At 47.1% G+C, this 22693-nt stretch overlaps 1 protein-coding gene across 2 annotated transcripts in view; it reads right to left on the minus strand.

Annotated features, from left to right (window-relative positions):
- MTOR (mechanistic target of rapamycin kinase) overlaps positions 1-22693 on the minus strand; it is a 1008697-nt gene that overhangs the window by 58677 nt on the left and 927327 nt on the right. For both annotated transcript variants that reach the window (XM_085609875.1, XM_085609873.1), the window contains one exon: positions 18916-19063. In XM_085609875.1, coding sequence (XP_085466001.1) covers positions 18916-19063 — 148 coding nt within the window. The remainder of the gene's footprint in view (positions 1-18915; positions 19064-22693) is intronic.

Consider the following 22693-nt stretch of genomic DNA (forward strand, 5'->3'; position numbering starts at 1 on the left):
CGTTTCTCCGCGTCACATGGCTTTTGGACTACAGTTTAAAACTCACTGAGTTGGATTTACAGTTGTTACCACTGGACTTCTGACTGGAGCACACAGACTTTCTCAGGAGGATCTTATTGTTGACACGCCTTTTGTGGAGTTTTGGGAGCCTTTTCTTTCTGGATTTACAGACTTGTCTGCTGAATGCTGCCTCGGCAGTGACCCCGCAGGCCCCATGGCACTCTGACCCCCTTCCTCTGGATGCTGGGAGTTTCACTGACGGCCTTTGTGAATGTAGCAAGAGAGGCGTCGAGCAGGAAGAAAGCTGCCTCCCCGGAGATTATATTTCTGCATCTTTCCGACGGATCCATTGACAAGTGAGGTAAGAGTGTATGTGTGTGGGGATTGTTTTTGTTTATAAGAAAGTTTTATCATCATAAACAAACCTTCACATTCTCGTACCGCCGACAAAAAGAAAACAAATCCCACTTAGTTTTGAGCAGCCAGACAAATAATGAATGTGTTCCTATACGCCCCAAAGCCAAATAAAGAATCGAGAATCCGAGCTGTTTGTCTGGCAGCTGTATAACTTGGTGTGGACATTCTATTTTATTCTCGATGGTCTTTAAATGTTGTTGCAGTGAAGTGGGTTTAATGTATAATGCTAGCCACCCAGGATGATAAAGAGCAGAGAAACTACATTTTGTGTTGGGCAACTGGAGAAAGAGTGAAGGATCCAGGCCATGTGTACAGCAGCTGGATAAACAGTGATGCATGCCTTCTAGCTCGGTATCCCACAGCCCGGCACAAAGTGATGATTGTGCAACACATGGGAGCTACATAACGTGATAGCCCAGTGCTGGGAGGGAACATTAAAAAGACCTGCTCTACAAAGAGCATTGGCAGATGCTCTTTCCACACACCGTGGAGGTTTGTGGGGTAAGGATCTACCACAGTCCACTGTCTGTGACAACCAAAGGCATGCCTTTGTAATCTGCTGATTGTGCTGTCCAGGCCCGAGGAAGCATAGATAGGTCTGTTAGCTAGAAAGGGGCCTCCTTTTCAACCTAGCAGGATCATCTTGGTTCCAGTGGTGTTCGGTTGTAACCTCTTTTGACCGTCCAATGAAATGGTAGCACTTGAAGAATGAAGGGAATCTGCCCATTGTGGGGAGAGAGCAAGACATCAGCTAGCCACGAGGGGTATGGCATTCTTCCAGTTTAAGTATTACCGTAGGGCACAAGAAATCTCAGGACCACACCTAGAGCGAGCTACTAACAGATTGGGTTCTACTATCTACCAGATACCTCTGGCAGTGTTGACGCATGCAGTAATTCACACTAGCAATCCATGACATAAATTTTATGTCAAGTGACCAAGCATGATCAAACATTAAAAGCTGGGTTACATCACACGAGAGCAGACAGACACCTCAGAGACCTCATGGAGGCTAAAGGAGACCTGTTCCAGAGATTCTGTCAGCCGCAGTTGGGTATTGTCTGCTAGGACAGTGGGTTCATTCAAATATCTTATCGTACTTGTAGAAGACAGAGTCAATATATGATGGGTGTCACCGGTTATGGGGTGATCTGTTTTAACCAGCACATTGTTAGTGCAAGAGGTGTTTGAAACCCAATTCCTACCATCTGAAGATCCTCCTCTCTAGAAAACTCTGAACCAGTCGAGGCCTTGCCCTCAGACCAAGACTGCTGTGTCTGACTGAACAGGTTGGTCCACAGTCTCAAAAGCTCTGGGCAGTTCCCACTGCAGCTGGGTACCAACAGTACATTATTCATAGGAAGTGTCAGCCAATACTCTCCTGAGTCCCATTCCTGAGCTAGAAAACAGATTGGTAGTTGGACAGATGCTTTTGTGCCTCCAAGTGGAAACATGGTCCCATTTAAGAAGGAAATCCATGTCTGTATGTTATTAACAATTTTTCTTTGCCTTGGAAGCTGTAGCAAGCAGGTTGTTTTGGGAAAGCCAGTAATTACGTCCACAATGGTTGATTTGCTGGTCTACAGCCGCTCAACTGATTTTTGCATCCCTTGCAAAATACTGCATTTATAAAGGGGACCCAATTAAAAAAATATACATTTTCTACTTTTGATCTACTAGCCTGATAAACATGTTCTACTCTGTTTCTGTCCGGCTGATGGACGATACATACTATCTGCTCTTTCATGTGTTTATTGCTGCTGCTCTTTCACGTCAGCCTCCAAGTATGTACTGCCTCACCGCCTGCTCTCTTGCACAATGTATGGTGCCCAGAGCTATGTTTGTATCTCATGGCAACCAACGCCTCTGTTTCACAGGCTTATAAACAAAGTTTCACATGTGCGTTTCTCCTCCCTAGCCACTACCTCACGGCCCTGAAGAAGCTTCTTAGACACCGGTACTTGATGCCGGTTGTTTCCCTAGACAGCGTTGTGTGCGCTGCTCCCCTGAGCTATGGGATTTACAGGCCTTTTGGGAACTAATTATCTGGGAAGAGCATGTCATCACGAGGGGTGGAGTAGTGATCTGTCCCAGAGGATGGCTGTTCGTGTTTATGTTGTAGTTTAATTTAATAAGCATTTGTGATGCAATAGGTCTCGCATTTACGTACATTTAAGCTATTGGCATTGTAAATGACACTACCTTTTATTTATGTTTTAAAAACAAAAATAAAAGGCATTATGTGCAACGTCAATAGCTCAAACTTGCGTAAATGCGAGACCTATTGCATTGCAAATGCTTGTTGTAATTGAAGTGTTGAAATAATGGTCTGAGTAGACACAAGTATCAATATTTTTTATATTTTGTGCTGTGTTGGCATTGCATCCGCTTCTGGCAGCACTTAAAATGTTAAGGTATAGGGACAAAAGCCTTGTCGTCAGGATCTCTAGCTGGGTCCCACTGAAGGAGAGGTTATTTTTCTTATACAAATTAAGATGTGTTGCACGCATTCTGGGATATCATTATAATGCAATGGATAGATAGTTCACCAATAGGGGAGAAACTGCATGTTATAGGTTTATATTTGAAAGTGTAGAAGCTTGTGGTGTGTAATCACTTCTGTCAACGGCAGCTTGAACATATGCAAGGGTACCATTAGAACCGGGAAGATTCATTCGAAAATATTCATTCATTTCTAAAGGTGAGAATGCTTTTGAGGTACAGCGGTTTAATGAGAAGGAAAGAGAGGAGACAGCCTCAGATCAACAGCAAATGTCTTTAAGCAGTAGGAAGTGATGATAGGAATATTAAGTCCCAAGCGTCAAGGAACAAGAGAGCACTCGTGCAGCCTGAGCTCCTTTGGAACTGGATGCTACAGTTATGTTGATAACACACCATAAAGACTTCTTGGGTTTTGTTCTTTTTCAAAATGGGGCAGTTTTTTTCAAAATGGGGGAGTTTTTAATGTTCTCCTAAAGGGCCTCATTGCAACCTTCCCCTTTTCTGTGATGATCTACAGAAATAGGTATGTGGTGGAGATTGGGACACAATGCACTCGGTTTCAGGATATATGAATGCAGCCACTGACATCAATATGGCCACTGTCTTCTATAGTGTCCTGAGTGCCAGAAAGAGACTGTTTTGGGGTCAAAAGTCCATCCGAGACTTTTTGTAGTCACCTCCTGGCAGGAAGTGACTGCAAGATATAAGGTAACATATCTGTGTAATTGCGTTTTGGTGCCAAATGATCAAATACTACATGACAAACCAGTTTATACCCCTTTTGAGGCAAGGAGTGTCTTGACCTCAATTCTCCTTTTGAGGTCTGTCTGATTGTGTGTCCCAGTCCTTACTTGGAGGTCAGTCACAGTGTTGATCTTCTTTTTGAGGTCGATCTGTCTTTTTCAGAGCCAGATGAACAAGTTACTAACCTTCGGTAACGCTTTTTCTGGTGGATACAGTATCTGCCTGTGGATTCCTCACCTTGTGAATATCCCCTGCGCCAGCATTCCACTGAACTTTTTTCCCCAGCTCTCTACGACGTGGACGTCATAATACTTCGGTTCCGCTCGCGACTCCGTATGACGTCACCGGAGCCATAAGAGAGCCACGTCGGCGTGATGACGTCAGTTACACCCATTTTTTCCGTGCCTCCGAGGCGAACAGGTGGACCAACGACAGATCCAAAGTATACACAGTATACAATATTCAATCAAATATACATAGTACATATACAAAAGGAAAGCTAAAGAAAACAAGCATTTCCTACCAATGTACCAGAAATAAAGAAGCTACAAAGTATAACAACATCTCAAGCAAGACATCTTTTAAGGTATACAAAGGTGGATCAGTGAGGAATCCACAGGCAGATACTGTAGCCACCAGAAAAAGCATTACCGAAGGTAAGTATCTTGTTCTTCTGATGGATACATCTGCCAGTGGATTCCTCACCTTGTGAATAGATTCCCACAGCAGTCCCACTCCCGGAGTAGGGTGTCCACTTTCCTATACCAAATAATCTTGCAAGACAGAGCGCGCAAAGTGGACCTCCCTCCTCTTCTCAGAGTCTAAGAAATAATGCTTTGCGAAAGTATGGAGGGAGACCCAAGTCGCGGCTTTACAAATGTCTGCCACAGGAACACCCCTAGCCAAAGCAGAGGTAGAAGACTTAGCTCTAGTTGAATGAGCTCTAATACCCTCGGGAGGAACCTTACCAGCAAGGGCGTAGCAGATCTTGATGGCCAGGATGATTCATCTGGACAGAGTGCGCTTGTGCACAGCTTTTCCTTTAGAATGTCCAACATAGCCCACGAAGAGCTGATCGTCTAAACAAAACTCTTTCGTTCTGTCCAAGTAAAAGCTCACAGCTCTTTTTGGGTCCAGACGATGAAGTCTTTCCTCCTCCTTGGAGGGATGAGGAGGTGGATAAAAACAGGGAGAGTAATAGACTGCCACAGATGAAAGGGAGTAACTACCTTAGGTAGGAAAGCAGCCCTGGTCCTGAGTACCATCCTTTCAGCATGCAAGGATAAAAACGGGGGTTTTGAACTAAGAGCTTGAAGCTTACTCACCCTCCTTGCCGAGGTTATGGCTACAAGAAAGACCGTCTTAAAAGACAACAGCCTCAAAGGGCAACTATGAAGGGGCTCAAAAGGGGACCCCATCAAGAAAGTTAAGACAAGATTAAGGTCCCACTGTGGCATTACAAAAGGAGTAGGTGGGAACCTATTATTAAGGTCTTTGATAAATCTTAATACAATAGGAGATTTAAATAAAGACGGCTGATCCGGAAGACACAGAAAAGCCGATAAGGCCGATAGATAGCCCTTAACCGTGGCCACAGCACAGCCCTGTTGAGCCAAGGTAAGAGCAAACTGAAGCACATTGGAAAGATGGGCTTTTAAAGGGTCAACGGATCTCTCTCCACACCATTTAACAAACTTAGACCACCCATATGAGTAAATGGACTTGGTGGAGTGTCGCCTGGCCGATAAAATAACATCCACCACATCAGGCGGGAGAGAGAAGGAATTCAGGTTGCCCCGTTCAATCTCCAGGCATGAAGGTGTAAGCTCTGGAGGTGGGGGTGTAGAACCTGCCCCTCCGACTGCGAGAGGAGGTCTGCCCTCAGAGGGAGACGGAGCGGAGGGCACGAGGAGAGGTGGAGAAGATCTGTGTACCACACCCTTCTTGGCAAATCCGGGGCGACCAAAATAACTTGGGCCCGGTCTTGGCGAATCTTCCTCAGAACCCGAGGAATCAAAGGTATGGGAGGAAACGCGTAAAGGAGTTGTGAGCCCCAACTCAACTGAAACGCGTCCCCCAACGCCCCCTGCATCGGAAACTGGAGACTGCAGAATGACGGGCAATGCGCGTTCTCGCGGGTGGCAAATAGGTCCATCCGAGGAGTTCCCCACGTCCGAAAGACGTAACGAACCACCTCCGGATGGAGCCTCCACTCGTGGTCGGCGGAGAACTGCCGACTGAGACTGTCCGCACGAACGTTCAGCACCCCGGCCAGATGATTTGCCATCAAGCAAATCCGATGATCCTGAACCCAGGACCAAAGCCGTAACGCCTCCCTGCAGAGATGAAACGACCCTACTCCTCCCTGCTTGTTGACATACCACATCGCGGTAGTATTGTCTGTCAGGACTTGAACCGACTGGCCGCGAAGGGAAGGGAGGAAGGCCTTGAGCGCCAAACGAATCGCCCGCAATTCCAGAAGGTTGATGTGAAGCAACCTTTCCTCTGGAGACCAAAGACCCTTGATCTCCAGATCCCCCAGATGAGCACCCCACCCCAGGGTGGAGGCATCCGTTATCACCGTGGCCACCGATGGAGGCAGATGGAAGGGCTTTCCTTGATACAGATTGCCCCCCACGCTCCACCAAGATAGATCCGCTGCAGCTTCTCTGGGGATCCTGATCGACTCCCTGAGATCTCCTTTGTGCTGATACCACTGCCTGCGGAGGCACCACTGGAGCGCCTTCATGTGCCAGCGTGCATGGTTGACCAACAGAATGCAAGAGGCGAACAGACCGAGCAGACGAAGGACCTTCAGAACTGGAACAACCGCTCCATTTTGGTATAAAGGGATCTTCTCCTGAATGTCGAGAATTCTTTGAGGAGGAGGAAATGCTCGACACACAGTAGTGTCCAGTACCGCCCCTATGAACAGGTTGCGTTGAGAGGGCACTAGGTGAGATTTGGGCACATTGATTGAAAAGCCCAAGTCGAATAACAGCTGAGATGTTACCTGCAAATGATTCTGCACCATCTCTGGGGACTTCGCTTTCAGAAGCCAGTCGTTCATGTATGGAAAAACTGGAATCCCCGACCTCCTGAGATGAGCAGCCACCACTGCCATCACCTTCGTGAAGACTCGAGGTGAGGTAGTAAGACCAAACGGGAGGACCGCAAACTGGTAGTGTTGCGACCCAACCGTAAAACGGAGAGACTTCCTGTGCGACTTCCGGATTGGGATGTGGAAATACGCATCCTGCAAGTCGATCGACACCATCCAGTCTCCTTGCTGCAACGCTTGAATAACCTGCGCAAGGGTCAGCATCTTGAATTTCTCCTGTTTCAGGTAAAAATTCAAGATTCTGAGGTCCAGGATTGGACGCAATCTGCCGTCCTTCTTGGGAATCAGGAAATACCGGGAGTAGCATCTCAGACCCCTTTCCTGCTCCGGAACCACCTCTATCGCACCTTTTTGTAACAAAGTAAGAACCTCCTTCTGCAGAAGAAGCAGATGGTCTTCTGAGCAAAAACCCTGGCAAGGAGGGTAAGGGGGAGGAAACTCCCGAAAGGGAAGGGCGTACCCAGTCTTCACGAGGTTTAAAACCCAAAGGTCGGTCGTAACAGATTTCCAACCTCGCACAAAAGTGGGACACCAGACCCCCCACAGGTCTCACATGATCTAGGATGGGGGATCTAGGGCTGCTTCCCTGAAGCTTCATTGGGTGCAGAGGAGGCAGAAGATGAAGATGGGTTGTGGCCAGAACCTCTCCGTCCCCTTTGCCTTCCTCTATACGACCTATAGAGGGGATTCTGCTGCTGCTGTTGCTGCTGAGGTTGCCGGAAGGAATGAAATGAGGATCTCCCAAAGCCTCTAAATTTCCTAAGACCAAATCCCTTAGCAGGAGTCTGTAGTCCCAAAGATTTCGCCGTAACCCTGCGATCTTTAAATCTTTGCAAGGCAGAATCAGCCTTCTCGCCAAAAAGTTTTTCTCCATCAAAAGGCAAGTCTACCAAAGTGGCTTGAACATCAGTGGAGAAGCCAGAAGAACGAAGCCACGTTTGCCTCCTAGTGGGTGGCTATCGAAGACCCCATTATCCTTGCCACAGAATCAGCCGTGTCTAGTCCCGACTGAATTACTTGCCTTGCAGCAGCCTGAGTGTCAGTGACCACCTACATAAAAGAAGCTTTCTCTCCTTCTGGCAGCTTAGGGGCTAATAATGTCATAGAGTCCATCAGTGCATGAACGTAGCGCCCTAATAAACAAGTGGCATTAGTAGATTTAAGCGCCATGCTCCCTGAAGAAAAGACCTTTCTGGCTGCTTGATCAGTCTTTTTATAATCCCTATCCGCAGGAGTCTGAGGGAAGGCGCCTGAAGAATGCTTCGAACATGAAGCTTGCACCACAAGGCTTTCTGGAGAAGGGTGGGAAGAAAGAAAGCTTGGATCTCCCGGAGCCACCCTATATCTCCTTGCCACTTGTCTGGATACTGCAGGCGAAGAGAGTGGCATACGCCAAACATCTATTACAGGCTCTAAGATAGCCTCATTAAAAGGCAACAAGGGTTCAACATTCGAAGTTGGTGAATGCAGGACTTCAGTTAGGATGTTTGGCTTATATTCAGCAGAGGGTAACTGCAAGTCCAGCAACTCTGCGGCCTTCTTGATAACTGAATGATAGGGGGCCAATTCTTGTGGTGGTGAAGACCTAGTCGAAGAATGCTCCCACTCCAGAGTGATATCAAGACCACTAGCATCCTGAATGCCTTCAAAGTCATCAGAAGATGCATCCACCTCACCTTCTTCCACTTCCTCCCTATAAAGCTCCTCTTCCAAGACTCTCTGGGCCTCTCTCCTTGAACGGATCCGAGGAACCGGCGTCGGTGGCGCCGTACGCGGAGTCGGTGGAACCGAACGTGGCGTCGGCGGCGTCGGAGCCGGAGGCGCCAGGCGCGGAGCCGAGGGAGTCGGCAACGGCGTCGAGGAAGGCTCCGAAAAATGCCGCTCCAGACGAAGCCGAGATGGATCACCAGACGGCGCCGGAAACTGCCACGAAGGAGCCATCGGCAAAAAGGGCATAAATGGGGCCTGAGCATAATGCTGCGGCACTCCAAAGGTTTATGCCATAGAACCCACGGGACCAGATGGTGCGCCGGCTGGGAAGGCAGCCCATTGAAAAATCCCATACATCGCATTAAGGAAATGCGTTGAATCTGCCCCCGGCGCCGGGAACTGCGGATAAGGGATTGATTCTGAATCCGGTCGAGGAGTACCCGGAGCCGAAGTGTCCTCAACAGGCGCCGCAGGATCAGCTGGTCCTGGAGAAAGCTCTTTCTCTTGTTCCTGTTCAGCGTCAGAAGCAGAAGACTCCACTGGCGCCAGTGACTGCACCGGTGACTGCGCCGGAGACTGCGCCTGGGACCGCGCCGGGGACCGCGCCGGAGTCCGCTTCGGCGAAGGCGACCTCTCTGGAGACCTCCTAGGAGATGGAGAAGGAGATACAACATCCTTACTTCGACGTCGAGGCGACGGCGATCTCGAAGTCTTACTCCTCGAGGACCGGCGCCGAGAGCTATGCTTCCTCTTCTTGTGATGTTTCTTCGACTTCGAAGAGTGCGGAGTCGACGACTCCGGCCTCGATCTCTGCTTCTTTCTACCTCTTTTTTCCTTCTTTGCTTTGGCCATGAAGAGTTTCGCCTCTCTCTCCTTCAGGGCCTTGGGGTTAATTCTTCTGCAGCTGGAACAGTCCTCCACGTCGTGGTCAGAAGAAAGACACCACAAACAATCCTCATGGGGGTCAGTGATTGACATGTGGCCCCCACATTCCCTACAAGGTTTGAAACCTGACTTCCTTGTCGAAGACATGGTGAATCTAGAAACAATAACCCACTACAAGACTACAAAGTAGCAGGAGAGTGCTGGAAAACTGTTACGCGTCGACGGCGCGGGAAAAAGGGAACTGACGTCATCACGCCGACGTGGCTCTCTTATGGCTCCGGTGACGTCATACGGAGTCGCGAGCGGAGCCGAAGTATTATGACGTCCACGTCGGCGTAGAAAGCTGGGGAAAAAAGTTCTGTGGAATGCTGGCGCAGGGGATATTCACAAGGTGAGGAATCCACTGGCAGATGTATCCATCAGAAGATTGTGTTGATGTACTTGTGGCATGTCTCCTAGGTGTGGTGTCTTCACTGGACACTGTGCTTCTTTGGAGTAAGAGCAGAACTATAGACTTTGGTTTGGGATTCTGCTTCAGCTGGAGGTGGTCTTCACTCCTCCTTTTCCAGGTTAAAATTAAACAGGGTTAGCTGCCTTCCTCAAAACCGCCCCATTTCGGTGCCTTCCTCCAATCTTTCTGCAAATGAATTTGAGGAGGCTCAAGAGAGGATTTCTGTTCCATAGGAGTCTAAAGTTCCCAATACCAACCCCTCCTTTGTTTTACTGTACTTTTGCCTAAATAGCCTTACACACAAGACATTTCCTCTTGTTCTCTTGGTAAACAAAGGTAACAGATCCTACAGAGGTTGGACCACGACCCAACACTAGATTAGCAGGAGAGCCCAGCCCACGTGAATCCACAACATCGGCTGCAAACTCGGAGCTTTCTTGGGACTATGGACAAGCTGATGTTCAGAGCAGTGGGTACAGCTTTAGGACCAGGAATTATTGAACATGCTAAAAAGAGCTAGGATGCCCTGAGAACAGGAAAGACAGCAGTTTGAGGTGGAATGGAGGACCCAGTAATAAGGCAGCCTGAGGAGAGAGAAGCTTACATGTAAAGAGAAGAAGGCAGTTTAAGGTGAAATGGAGCTTGTACTAGTTATAACATGTGCCTAAGGGGAGACTGAATCTTTTAGAGATCATGGACAGGCACGCAGTTTGAAGAGAGAAAGAGCTTTCCCTTATTATATATGAGCAGTCTGTGGGGAGATAAAGATTTTCAGGGCTCATGGATGAGCTACAGTTGATTAGGAAAAAGCAGGTAGCCTGAGGGGACAACCAGGTATATATCACAAAATTGATGTGATGTTCCATTATGGGACCATATGGTAAGTTTAAGCTATGGTCTACTATATTCATATAGATACAGGGAATCCTTATAATAAGATATAATTGCCCTTAACCACCTACGTAGCATGCTTAATCATCGGCTTGCTCCTCATTGAATGGGCTCTGAAATGCCCAGTGGCTCCCATGGATTGGGACTCTTTGATGGAGATTATAGCAGTCAGGTTTCAGGTTCAGGTTTCAAAGTCTTTATTTCGATTATTAGCAATCATAAAAGACATATTAAAAAAAAGAAAATATAACTGGTTCATTTAAAATATCCAAAGGGAATCAATAAACATAATTATTATTTAGACACTCACAAAAATACATAAGTGCACAAAAAGAACATTTCTTAACAAGTGAATAAAACAGGATTGAATTTCAAAAAAAAAAAAAAAAAAAAGCAAAAAAAATATTTAAAAAGTTAGGATTACAGTTCTAGATTGCGAACAATGAATGCAGTTAATAAGACATAGTCGTAGGGTCGTTGGGTGGTTTAGCAGGTGTATACTTAAACTAAACAGATTATGGCAAATAGCAGAACAACTTTTGCACTTAGCGCTAAGACGAGCGCTTTTTTAACCTAAGGAGCCAAGCCCAGCCCAAGTACTTTGCCAAGGCTACCACAAAAACCTCTGAGGTGTTAGTCCTGAGCACCTGTATAGCTTCCATTACTGTTTTATATGGTAAATTTTGGAACAGAGGTTTTAACCATTTTTTCCGAGGTGCTCCATACCTAGGACAGGCAAAAAGGAAGTGACCTTCTGACTCAATATGACCTAAGCAGCACATACAATAAGGTGATATCCCTGTGGACCATTTGTTCAGAAAGATGTTTAATGGCAAAGCGCCCACTCTAAACTGATGGTACAATTTCTTATCTAGCGGTCGGGAAATAACATCCCAGTATGGCTCTCTCAATAGGTCAATTTTGAATGTTAGAAACCTGCCGGTGAGGTCATTTTTATTGGACAGCATCACTCTTTTTAGGCGGGTAGTGGCCCAATATAGAGATTTGAATTCATCTTTAGGTGGGAAGGGATTAGATTGTGGGGATGACCAAAGATGTTCCAAGCCCATGTCTATCAGAATTGTTTTTACAGCAATGAGCCATGGTATTTTCCCTGAACCCCTGATGGACCTAACTTCTGACAATTCCTTTGCAAAAAGGAATAAGTCTGGGGATGTCCATATTCGTCTCCACATTGCCACTAACCTAAATCTTGCCATTTCATTTATGGGGGCGGTGCCGAGATCTAAGCAGAGAGGGAGCGAGGGTGTAGACTGTGGGAGGCCCACTAGATTTCGGAGGAATCTACATTGAGTTTTATACAGATTAGACAAGTCCATATGACCCCATAGATCTGCGCCATATAAGATGGCTGTAGAAATTTTAACATCATAGATCTTAAGGGCCGGCAGGACCCGTCTAGTGATTGATTCCTTCTGCTCTTTAACGAGACAGCCAGTAAGCCTGGCAAGTTTGAGTTGTTGCATATTGATCTGATCCTTCCATCTCAGACGACTATCAAGGGTGACCCCTAGATAGGTCATGGTATCAACCTGTTCAAGGTTTACTCCATTCATCTTCACTGAACTTCGGACTGGGTGGTTTTTTGTAAAGACCATAAATTTTGTTTTCCCCACGTTGACTACCAGGTTGTTGATGGCACAAAACTCCTCAAAGCGGTCCAAAGCCCGCTGTAGTCCGCTGCGTGTTTTAGAGAGGATTAGAGTGTCATCTGCAAAGATGAGTAGCGGGAACCTCATCCCTGCCAACATTGGGGCATCAGTGGTAGTATCCAAGAAAAAATTAACAACTTGGTTGATAAAAAGAAGAAACAGGGTAGGGGCCATGACACACCCTTGGCGGACGCCTCGGGTTACGGGGAAAGTTTCTGTGACTTGTCCCTGACCCCCCCACCTCACCCTCGCAAAGTTGTCCTCGTGGAGTCTTATGATAAGGTCCAATAATTCGGGTGGGCATCCCAAGGTTACCAGTACACCCCACAACCTGTCCCTGGGCACCAGATCGAAGGCGGACTTCAGATCAATGAATGCAGCATAGATGTTACCACCACCTAGCCAAACCTCCTTCCAATAGATCAGGCAGAATCTAAAAACCTGATCTATGGTGCTCATTCCCGATCTGAAGCCCACCTGCATGGGGGACAGGATGTTCTCCATTTCTATCCAACCCAGGACCCTTCCCAAAACCATACGCGCCACTATCTTTTGGATCGAGTCGATTAAACTGATAGGGCGGTAGTTTGCTGGAATAGATTTATCACCCTTTTTATAGACTGGAACTATTTCTGCCCCTTGCAGGATTTCGGGACTGTAGCTCCAAGTACCAGAGTATGAGCTATTCTAGTGATATACGGGAGCCACAAAGTGGGATTAGATTTAAAAAGATCCGCCGGGATTAGGTCCATACCTGGGGCTTTGCCTCGGAGAGTAAGTGCCAATGCCAACTCAACCTCAGCAACCGTAAAAATGAGTTTCCCGCTTTCTGGGGTCTGCGTGAATGGATTGCCTGAGGGATTTGAAGTATCATCGTCCCCAGCTCTAAATTGGGCCGAGTAAAATGATACCCAATCCTCGAGTGGCACATTATTTCCGGGTGTGGAAGAGTCAATGTTTTTGCCCCATTTAACCAACTCCCAAAACCTTTTCTGGTTATTAGAGGATGATGCCTCTAAAAGATCTGACCAGAACTCATCCTCCCACTCCCTTTTGGCTTTGCTAAGGGTTTTTTTGTAATGGAGTCTAGCAGTTCTCACTTTGACCATGTCACGAAATTTAATGGCAGAGATGAGAGCTGTATGTGCCTCTCTACAGTCCTTGTTATACCATTTTTGGGGCAAGGGATTAGTTTTAGTAACAACTTTCCTATATGGTTTGGATAGCATTGATTTTAAGCTGTCAAAGCACTTAATATGAACACCCATCACACTATTTGCAGCTCCAATCTCCACCCCCGACATATCTATTTGCAACATTTCATTGAGTGCATTTCCTACTACTGCATTAATATTATTTAATAAGCATTCATCTTCTATAACCTGTGACCACTTCAATCTCCTCCTATCATTAGTAAGTAGGACATCCCCTGTATAAGTTGCAGATGGTTCCTCCCTTCTACTTAAATCCGGTGTCTTCATCGATAGGGACAGTGGGTTATGATCGCTTTCCGGGCGCTCTAAAACTACCATATCAATTAAGAGAGCCCAATGCTCCATATCCAGTAAAATATAATCAATGCAGCTTTGCCTATGGCCATTATCAAAAGTGCTTTTTCCCTTCGCATCAGAGGCAGAGCGGCCATTACATGCCCTAAACCCATTTTGTAAGCAAAAGGCCGTCCAAGACACTGCAGCCTCTGTAGCTTTAGCCATCTTCTCCACTTGTAAGTCTGGAATACCCCAAGCAGAATCATCTGCCATAGTCCATGTGTCTCCCATATCTAGCACAGGTTCTATAGTACAATTTAGGTCCCCAGCAATGATGGTAGTAATACCTCCGACCATTTTCGTTATCATGTGATCAACAAGGTTCAACAGGGGTGGGCATCGACCGCCAGAAAGGCCTCTAACATAGATGTTAATGATATTCATAGCTTGCTTGTTCCCTTTGTTCAAAACAATGGATAACAGATCCTGATTCTCCACTGGGAACTCTGTTGGATAAAAGCCCAAGGAATGTTTCACCCAGATTAACAGGCCACCTGCGGCCCGCCCTTTACCTCCTTTAATTGCGGGTTTGAAAAAGTTAGAATAGCCCAGCTTATGGACAGGTTCCGTTGCCCATGTTTCCTGCAGCAGGATAATATCGTAGTTGTCCATAAAACTTGACCAATCCGCAGACACAAGGCGTGCCTTAATACCCGCTATATTCCAGGACAAAATTTTTAGATGGTCATTCAAATTGCCTGGCAACATATAGTGTAAGTGCTGTACAGATCCATGAGCAGCCCCTGTACTATCATTATCCACTAGATGCTCAACACAGTCTACCGGGGCAATGATTTTCTCCTCGATCTGGGACCCCTGGATAACTACGTGTGGTCTAGGGCTGTTTGGCAGATATGTTCGGCCTCCCTCCCCGTCAACTAGATTGGTCGGTAGAATTAGGCATACCACATTATATTCACTGGGGACTTGGGCTATCACACTACCAGTCGGAGACTCGCTAAAGGGTTTGTTAAGTCAATCTATAGCTTCCAAGTCAGAAAGGGGGCCAAAATGATTAAAGAGAAAGGGGCGCTGGCAGTCAATCGGAGTCAATGCCATGGGATGTCTTGCAGCAGGACCTTTACGGAACAGAGGATAAGATTGGAAGGGTATATGCCTGCGCGGGTAGAAGTAGGATAAATCTAATGTTTGTACATCCCCCTGCCTTGCAAATCTGGGTACTCGTTTAATAGCATCTACTACCCATGAGTCTTTGAACGATATAAGGATACAGTCTCCTTCTAGATCTTTAGCCTCAGGCCCCACCCAATCAACTCTCCTCACATACAATATCTCTGTAGGAGTGGAGGGGGGTAGCAGACGATTTTTGTTCAGCCAAAAGGTGACTTTATTACGAAGGTCACCATATGATTCCCTAAATCCTGGTTTTAATGGTGCTACGCCTGTCAAGACGATGGTGTATAGAGCCGCTTCAGGTGGGAGATCAACACTGGGGATGTTCGGCCTTTTACGCCCCCCCTCCCTGCGACTGGTAGAAGCAATATTTTGAGTTCTTGAAGAGATTGGTGAAGGACAATTTATATTAGATTGTATTTGAGGACCCATGTGTTGACGCCCAACCATATTTTGTTTAGCCTCTATTTTCGTTTGGGGCTTTAATGTCTGAATCTGAGAACTAACACCTGGTTTAAAAGAGATGGTAGAAGAGGTATTGGTTTTTTGACCCCCTTTAGCTATGGTGTTATTTATTCCTGTCATTTTATTGAGGGAATTTTTGCCGTTTTCCATATTTTTACTAGTAATCTTATTAGGTGCCTTACTTGGTGCTGGTACATTAACAGTGCCCTTATTATTTAAGCCACACAATGCTTGCAGCATCGCGTGGTTTGATTGGATCAGACCCTCCATACTATCGATCTTTGAGGTCATGAGCCTAGTCTGCTCCAGGACTGGTAAAAGTAGTGTTTTAAACATGGCCTCCATTTTTGCCAGCAGAGCCTCATCACTATTGAGGCACATGGGACATGTGGTGGAGGAACCCAAAGCCAAAAGTGAGGGGCATAGCATATTATTATTGTTAGGCACCGAAGGTTTTAGCAAACTTAATTGGGGCTCGGGCCCCTGGCGCCATTCCCCTTGAACTGTATTTGCTTTATTGGATGTCATATTTCTTTCCCCTGACATTCTAGAATCCCGTTTTCTCTTTTTAGTATTGGGGGCAGAGTTGGATATAGGTGAAGTAGCCTTTACAACAGGATTAGAGATATTGGATTGATTAAGAAGAGGAGTTCCGGATAATTGACTAAAATCCTGCTCCTCATTAATCACAGAGTCATTATCCTCCATCCCAATCTCCTGCGTATCTTTAGAGTCGTTAATACTAAGCCTTTTTTCCATTATTTTGTCTCTTGTGGACAGGCTATCCCCAATATTTTCTATATGAACTATTGCGTCCGTGGAGATGGTATGGACACAATTAAAGGCAGCATGGGGTACAGATGGTACAGGGGAGACAGATGTAGCTAAAGCCCCCAGCGAGGATCGTTTTCCACTAATCAGATCTATTGAGAGCCTTTTCTCAACCATGGCAATTTCCTTTTCTAAGATGCCAGTTGCCCGGGTAATAAAAGCGTCCAAGGGGCCAGAAACGACGCCATTAGATGTATTAATTTGTACAGTACGTACCTTCCCTGATCTTAATGGCATTTTTGGGTGGTCTTCAGAACGTCCAGAGGGAGTGGGCCTGGGCCGGACTCTGCCGTACTCGAACGGCCTCAAACGGCCCGCTCTTTGCCCGGTCTTCGCCCCGGCCGTTGCCCCGCGCGCGTCCCGCGTGCGCGTAGTCCACAAAAGCTATGAAGGAAAAAACAAGAGGAGGGGGCGGGAAGAGGACCAGCTGCGGCCGATCCACGCCGCTAGGAATGCTGGTCCTCGCAGTCCCGCCTCTACCCCTGTTGACCAAATGACAGCTTGCAAGGGGCGCGTTGGTGCTCAAAGCACATGAAGGGAGGCAGAAAGGATGTTCCCCAGAGAGAGTCTAAGCCTACGAGCGGCACCCGCGAAGCGGGGGCCGCGAGGCGTGGCAAAGTGGCCAGACAGCAACAACACAGGAACAGCGCTTCTTTGCAGGAAGGGTCCCAAGGCTCACTCACTCCACACAGTATTTGAAGAGGAGGAGGAGGGGGCGGGAAGAGGACCAGCTGCGGCCGATCCACGCCGCTAGGAATGCTGGTCCTCGCAGTCCCGCCTCTACCCCTGTTGACCAAATGACAGCTTGCAAGGGGCGCGTTGGTGCTCAAAGCACATGAAGGGAGGCAGAAAGGATGTTCCCCAGAGAGAGTCTAAGCCTACGAGCGGCTCCCGCGAAGCGGGGGCCGCGAGGCGTGGCAAAGTGGCCAGACAGCAACAACACAGGAACAGCGCTTCTTTGCAGTCAGAATCCAGGCACAAACAGTGTGCATAAGCCATCACCAATATGGCTGCCGACATCAGTATGGTAGCCAAGATCTCCTGGGAAACTGAGCACAAATATGGCTCAGCTGCCCGTTCCAGTCACAATACAAGGAGTCAAAAAGCAGGGTAGGGATTCCGCATGGCCGCCTCTGAAACTGATGTAAGTGTACTCTGATTCTTTTCCAAACGAGAGAACAATTTCTTGTCCATATGTGACTTGAAACTTTTGTATGTTTTTTTTGGGCCACACAGTATCAGTGAGGGATCTTGCTAAAAGTTTACCTACAGGCCTCACGTTGAACTAATTTCCTAAGTTTTCCAACTACACATGATTTTCTTACTATAAGCATGGTACATCAGACCCTGAGTGAGCACTCCCCTGTATGAGGAGCCCAGACACGTGTGCTGCATGTTGTTAAGTCTTGGGCACTTAAATAGATATAAATATATGTGCCATGAGTTTCAACAGCAATTGATATAATCTTTCTATATCATCTTTCTTTTTTACTTTTTTGTTTTTAAGGTCAAGGGGGCATGTTGAATTTTTTACTTTTTTCTTCTAGTTACTGGAGTACTTAATAATCCATTGCATAGATTAGGGTCTAAATTTGTTCCTGACAAAATGCCCACACGTTTCGGCACTTGTGGGCATGAAACATGTTGACCCTACTGATCACAACAAAGGTTTTATTATTGCCTGTCCTGGTTCAGCGCTGTTTTAATACTGGCAGAGGTACTCACCATAAATAAAGAGCCTAGAGGGAGTACCTGTAACCAGTTTTAAACCACCCACATACCCAATCTACTTTCTATCACCATCAAATCATCAGGGCAGTGACTTGAGTCTTGGCAAACACCGAGTCCGGGATATTAAAATGATCTCCGCCAAAGAGCCCTATCCATGGGAGACCACAGGGCACAACAGTGCCTATCCAGCGAGGAGTAAGTCAGATGATGAAGCATGCCACTTAGGTAGGTGAGGTCAATTATACACTATTATTAAGATCCACTGTATCTATATGATTATAGTAGACCACAGCTTAAACCTATTCTATGGTCACATACTGGAACAGCACATCAGTTTTTGGTATATATGGTTACGTTATAGAGTGTGTGTGCTGGACTGTGTAAAATAATTTTTCTTCATTCCACTTGCGTGGAATTGACAAGCAGGTAGCTTGAAAAGAGATGTATGCTCTAAGGATGATATGTAAGTAGGTGATGCAAGGTCAAAAGCAGGTAGGTTCAGAGAAAATTGAACTCAACAGACAGGTAATCTGAGGGGATGAGCATGTAATTGCTTGCAAACCAAAAACTACATGCAAACATTTCACATGTTCAACAGAAAATCAGATTGTTTTACTAGAAAAAAAATAGTAGTTGCTGTGAAGGAACAAGGAGGTATCCCTGTGGTGAAAACAACCTGGAGATTTGAGCAAGATGAATGATACAGAAGAGTAAACAAGTGCTATAGAGGAACCTTAAAGCAAAGAAATAAAATAATGATTCAATGTAAGCAAAGGTGGCATTGATATATATGCATAGTCAGGGCTTTACCCGAAGCATGATGCGGTGCTCAATGTTCAGCAGGATCTTTTTCTTCTCTCGATAGTCTCTAATCAGCGCGTGCAGAGTGTCACAGTGAGGTACCCACCCAATCAGACCAGAGTTCGTAGATAGAGGAATGACGGCGTACCTCTGGATGCTGTGGAGGGAGACAGTGATGCACCTGTTGACTCGTTAGCATTAATACATCTTAATCATCAGCTTAACACCACACCAAATAGTATTTTTCTAAAGAAAGTTCCAAATGTTTGGCGAGCTGCGGCACAGATCAAGGAGTGGGTTTCAGGGACTTTAGGGTGACTTTGCTTGTGAATTGGAAGGGCCTAGAAAGCATTAGAACCATGGAGCAAGGATTCTGCATGTGATATGAAAAGTAGGGAAGAGACTGGAGGAAGAGCAATGAGGAGTGAGTGGTTGGACCCACAGAGTAGGCTTATGTGTGGAGTTGATACTAAGTGACAGGAAATCTGCTTATCGATAGGACAGCATAAAAGGGAAGGGACAGGAATGGGGAATTGTCACAAGAATTGGGAAGGACCTCTGTGAGGGAGTCTGACTGGGAAACAAGGAATCATATGTAAATGTCCTGGGATAGATCCCAGGGTCAGATTTCCGGGTGTTTCTGTGTAAACCAAAGGATGGTTCCACTGATGTTCTCTCAAAGATGACTTTGTTTTCAGTTACTGGTCATGCAGTATTATGCATTTATTCTGTACTTTTGATAAATTTAACATGGATGGCAAGTAAGCACAAAGACAGACTGACAACTAATACATAGCCTTGCCAAGAGTCCCACATCACATGTTCAATTATCACACTTTTCAGAAATCCATGAATCACCAAGGGATTGAGATGTGATAGGAAAATCAGCTGATGAGTGCTAAAAGCGAGTGTAAACACTGCAGTCAGGGTTTGTAGTTGTGATCATGGTCACAACTACAAAGAGTTCTGCCACTACAGCAATCACAAGGAAGAAATTGAATGAAGAATTTAGAGGAAGGAGTGCTGCAGGAGAACCTGACTTAAGGGCAAGCTACACGTACCTGAAGTGCAGCAACCTGAACTGTTCAGTAGATGTCTAGGAAGGCGAGTGCCTGCTATAGGCTTAAGGAGCTGAGAGGAAGTGATCTCTACATCAGTTCTGAGAGGAGTGCTGACAGTGTAGTCCTGGTTGAAAGAGGCTGCACTGTCGTTGATTAATACAGTAACTATGCGTCTTGTGTAGTTTTTCTGCTACTGGGTTTGGTTCTTCTGCTCTTGATTCACTAGCTATATGCTACAGCCATTGTTTCTGATACCTAGCAAAGTCCATCGAGAGGGTCAATAGAGAAAACCTGGAAATTAAATTTTTATAGAATGATAAGTGCCATTTGCTAATCATTTTCACCACTACAGCTGTTCCAGAAATACTGATAATGAATAACAATGCTAATCAATTTTATAATATGTGAAATTTTCATCAATATTTCAGTGCTTGTTCACTAAGCCCTATAGTCAACCATGACAAAATAAACCGGGAAAATTAGATATTGGAGATCAGGGGAAACTAAAATGAGAAGAAAGGGAGCTTCTGTACTTCTAGCCTAGAATGTAGAACATGGCAGCATGAATTCTGGTTTCAAAGTTCAGCAATTTCAGTATTTATTTTTTGAGAAAAACACTGAATATTAAGAAATACTTACTTTCGGTAACAATCTTTCTATGGATACTCTAGCTACCTGCAGATTCCTCAACTTCTGAATATCGAAAGACGCCAGACAGGATCCAGATTTTTTTTTTTTTACCATAACTCTCTTACACTGATAGGTAACTCGATTCCTTTGTGCAAATTGTGACATAGATTCTGTGTGGATGTGACATCACATGAACTGCATAGCACTGCCCTGGCTCCCTTACAGGAGTTACTTGTCTGGTATTACCAAGTCATTTGAGGCAGAGATGAGGTTAGCTTAGATGACGGTGACTATGCAGTGCAACAGCACAGAATTGGAACCTTAATATACATCCGATGCCTCCGACCATTCTTCAGAAACGGGAAATGGGCAGGGTTGGTGAGGAGTCTGCAGGTAAACAGAGTATCCACCAGAAAGATAGTTATAAAATGTACTTCTACCTGCAGATTCCCTACCCTTCAAAGAGATACCACACAGTAACCCCTCCCAGACAGTGGATCTGCAGGAATGGTGAGGCTAGAAAATCCTGCAAAATAGAATGAGAAAAGTTCCATCCCTCCTCAGTTCAGAATCAGTACAAGAATGCTTTGCAAATGCCTAAAGGGAAGACTATGTTGCACATGCCATGTCAATGCTGCAGTCACTCCTTTGGCCAGTGTCGAGATAGACACTTTCACTCTAGTGAAAGTACCCCAGGTTCCTTCCGGTGGGGGTGAGTGACCTGCTCGCAGGACACTCCAGCGCCGCACGGCCACCAGCCGTGCCGATGCCCTCTCCCTTCGCTGCTCAGCCTCGCTCAGACCTCCGTCCAGCTCCGCCCAGCTGACCCGCCTCCCCCTGCGGCGTGCTCTGCTGCTAGGCAACGCTCGCACTCCGTGAGCGCTCTCCACCTCTAACTCGGCTCCGCCGGATCTGGTAGCACCCTGCTGCCCGGTTTGTCTTTCTGCGCTATTGTCTAGTTCAGTTCTATAATTGTGACTTGTGACTGCGGTTTTTCTGCACGTTTCCCTGGTGCTCGTTCCCCCTGTGCCCTCCCCGCCCCGCTCCCCGCTTCCCGCCGCCGTTCTCGCGGCCACGCCCTCTTCCTTTCGGTGCCCTCCCCGCTCCCGCCTCCCAGCTGCCCCTCCCTCGCTCCGCCCCCCCACTCTCCACTTATGGCAGAGTGGATAACGCGCAGCGGTCACGCGCAGCGGGCGCGCCGATTGAGTGCCGAAGGTGCGCCAAAGGTAAGCCCGTCCGCGCCTGGACCGCGCCCAGTGCCAGGACCCCTGGCCCCCGCAGACCCCAACCCACCCGCCTGACGTACGACACCGCCACCCTCAACGCACTCAACGCCGGCCGACTCCCGGGCTGCTACCTAGCCACCCCGAGACGCACCCACGGACCCTTCTGCTGCAACTCCTGCAAGTTCACCTGCGTCCGGACCAGCACTACTCCAGCACCAACCAAGACCAAGACGAGCAACAGCAGCAGCCATCTGAAATGCATCCTGCTCAACACCCACTCCGTCCACAGGCACGCCATCGAGCTCTGGAACCTGCTCGACACTACAGCCCCAGACGTCGCCTTCCTCACGGAAACCTGGATGAACGCCTCTTCAGCGCCCGATATCGCCATCGCCATCCCAGACGGCTACAAGATCATCCGAAGGGACCGCATCAACCAGACCGGAGGAGGCATCGCCATCATCCACAGGAACACCATCCGCATCACGACCAACACCGACGACACCCTGACAACCGCCGAACACCTTCACTTCCAGGTCCACATCAACCCCAAGACCACCCTCAGAGGCACCCTCATCTACAGACCCCCGGGACCACGCACACAATTCAGCGAAGACATCGCCGACTTCATCAGCCCACACGCACTCCTCTCCGCTGACTACATCCTCCTCGGGGACCTCAACTTCCACCTAGAGAACAACAATGACCGCAACACCACCACCCTGCTGGACAACCTCGCTAACCTCGGACTCAAGCAGCTGGTGACCACCCCCACCCACTACGCCGGACACACACTCGACCCCGTCTTCTCATCCAGCAAGGACATCGCCTTCAGCCACACCACCGGACTCCACTGGACGGACCACAGCT

Source organism: Triturus cristatus, chromosome 1_2 (genome assembly GCF_964204655.1).
Source record: "Triturus cristatus chromosome 1_2, aTriCri1.1, whole genome shotgun sequence".
Lineage (NCBI taxonomy): Eukaryota > Metazoa > Chordata > Amphibia > Caudata > Salamandridae > Triturus > Triturus cristatus.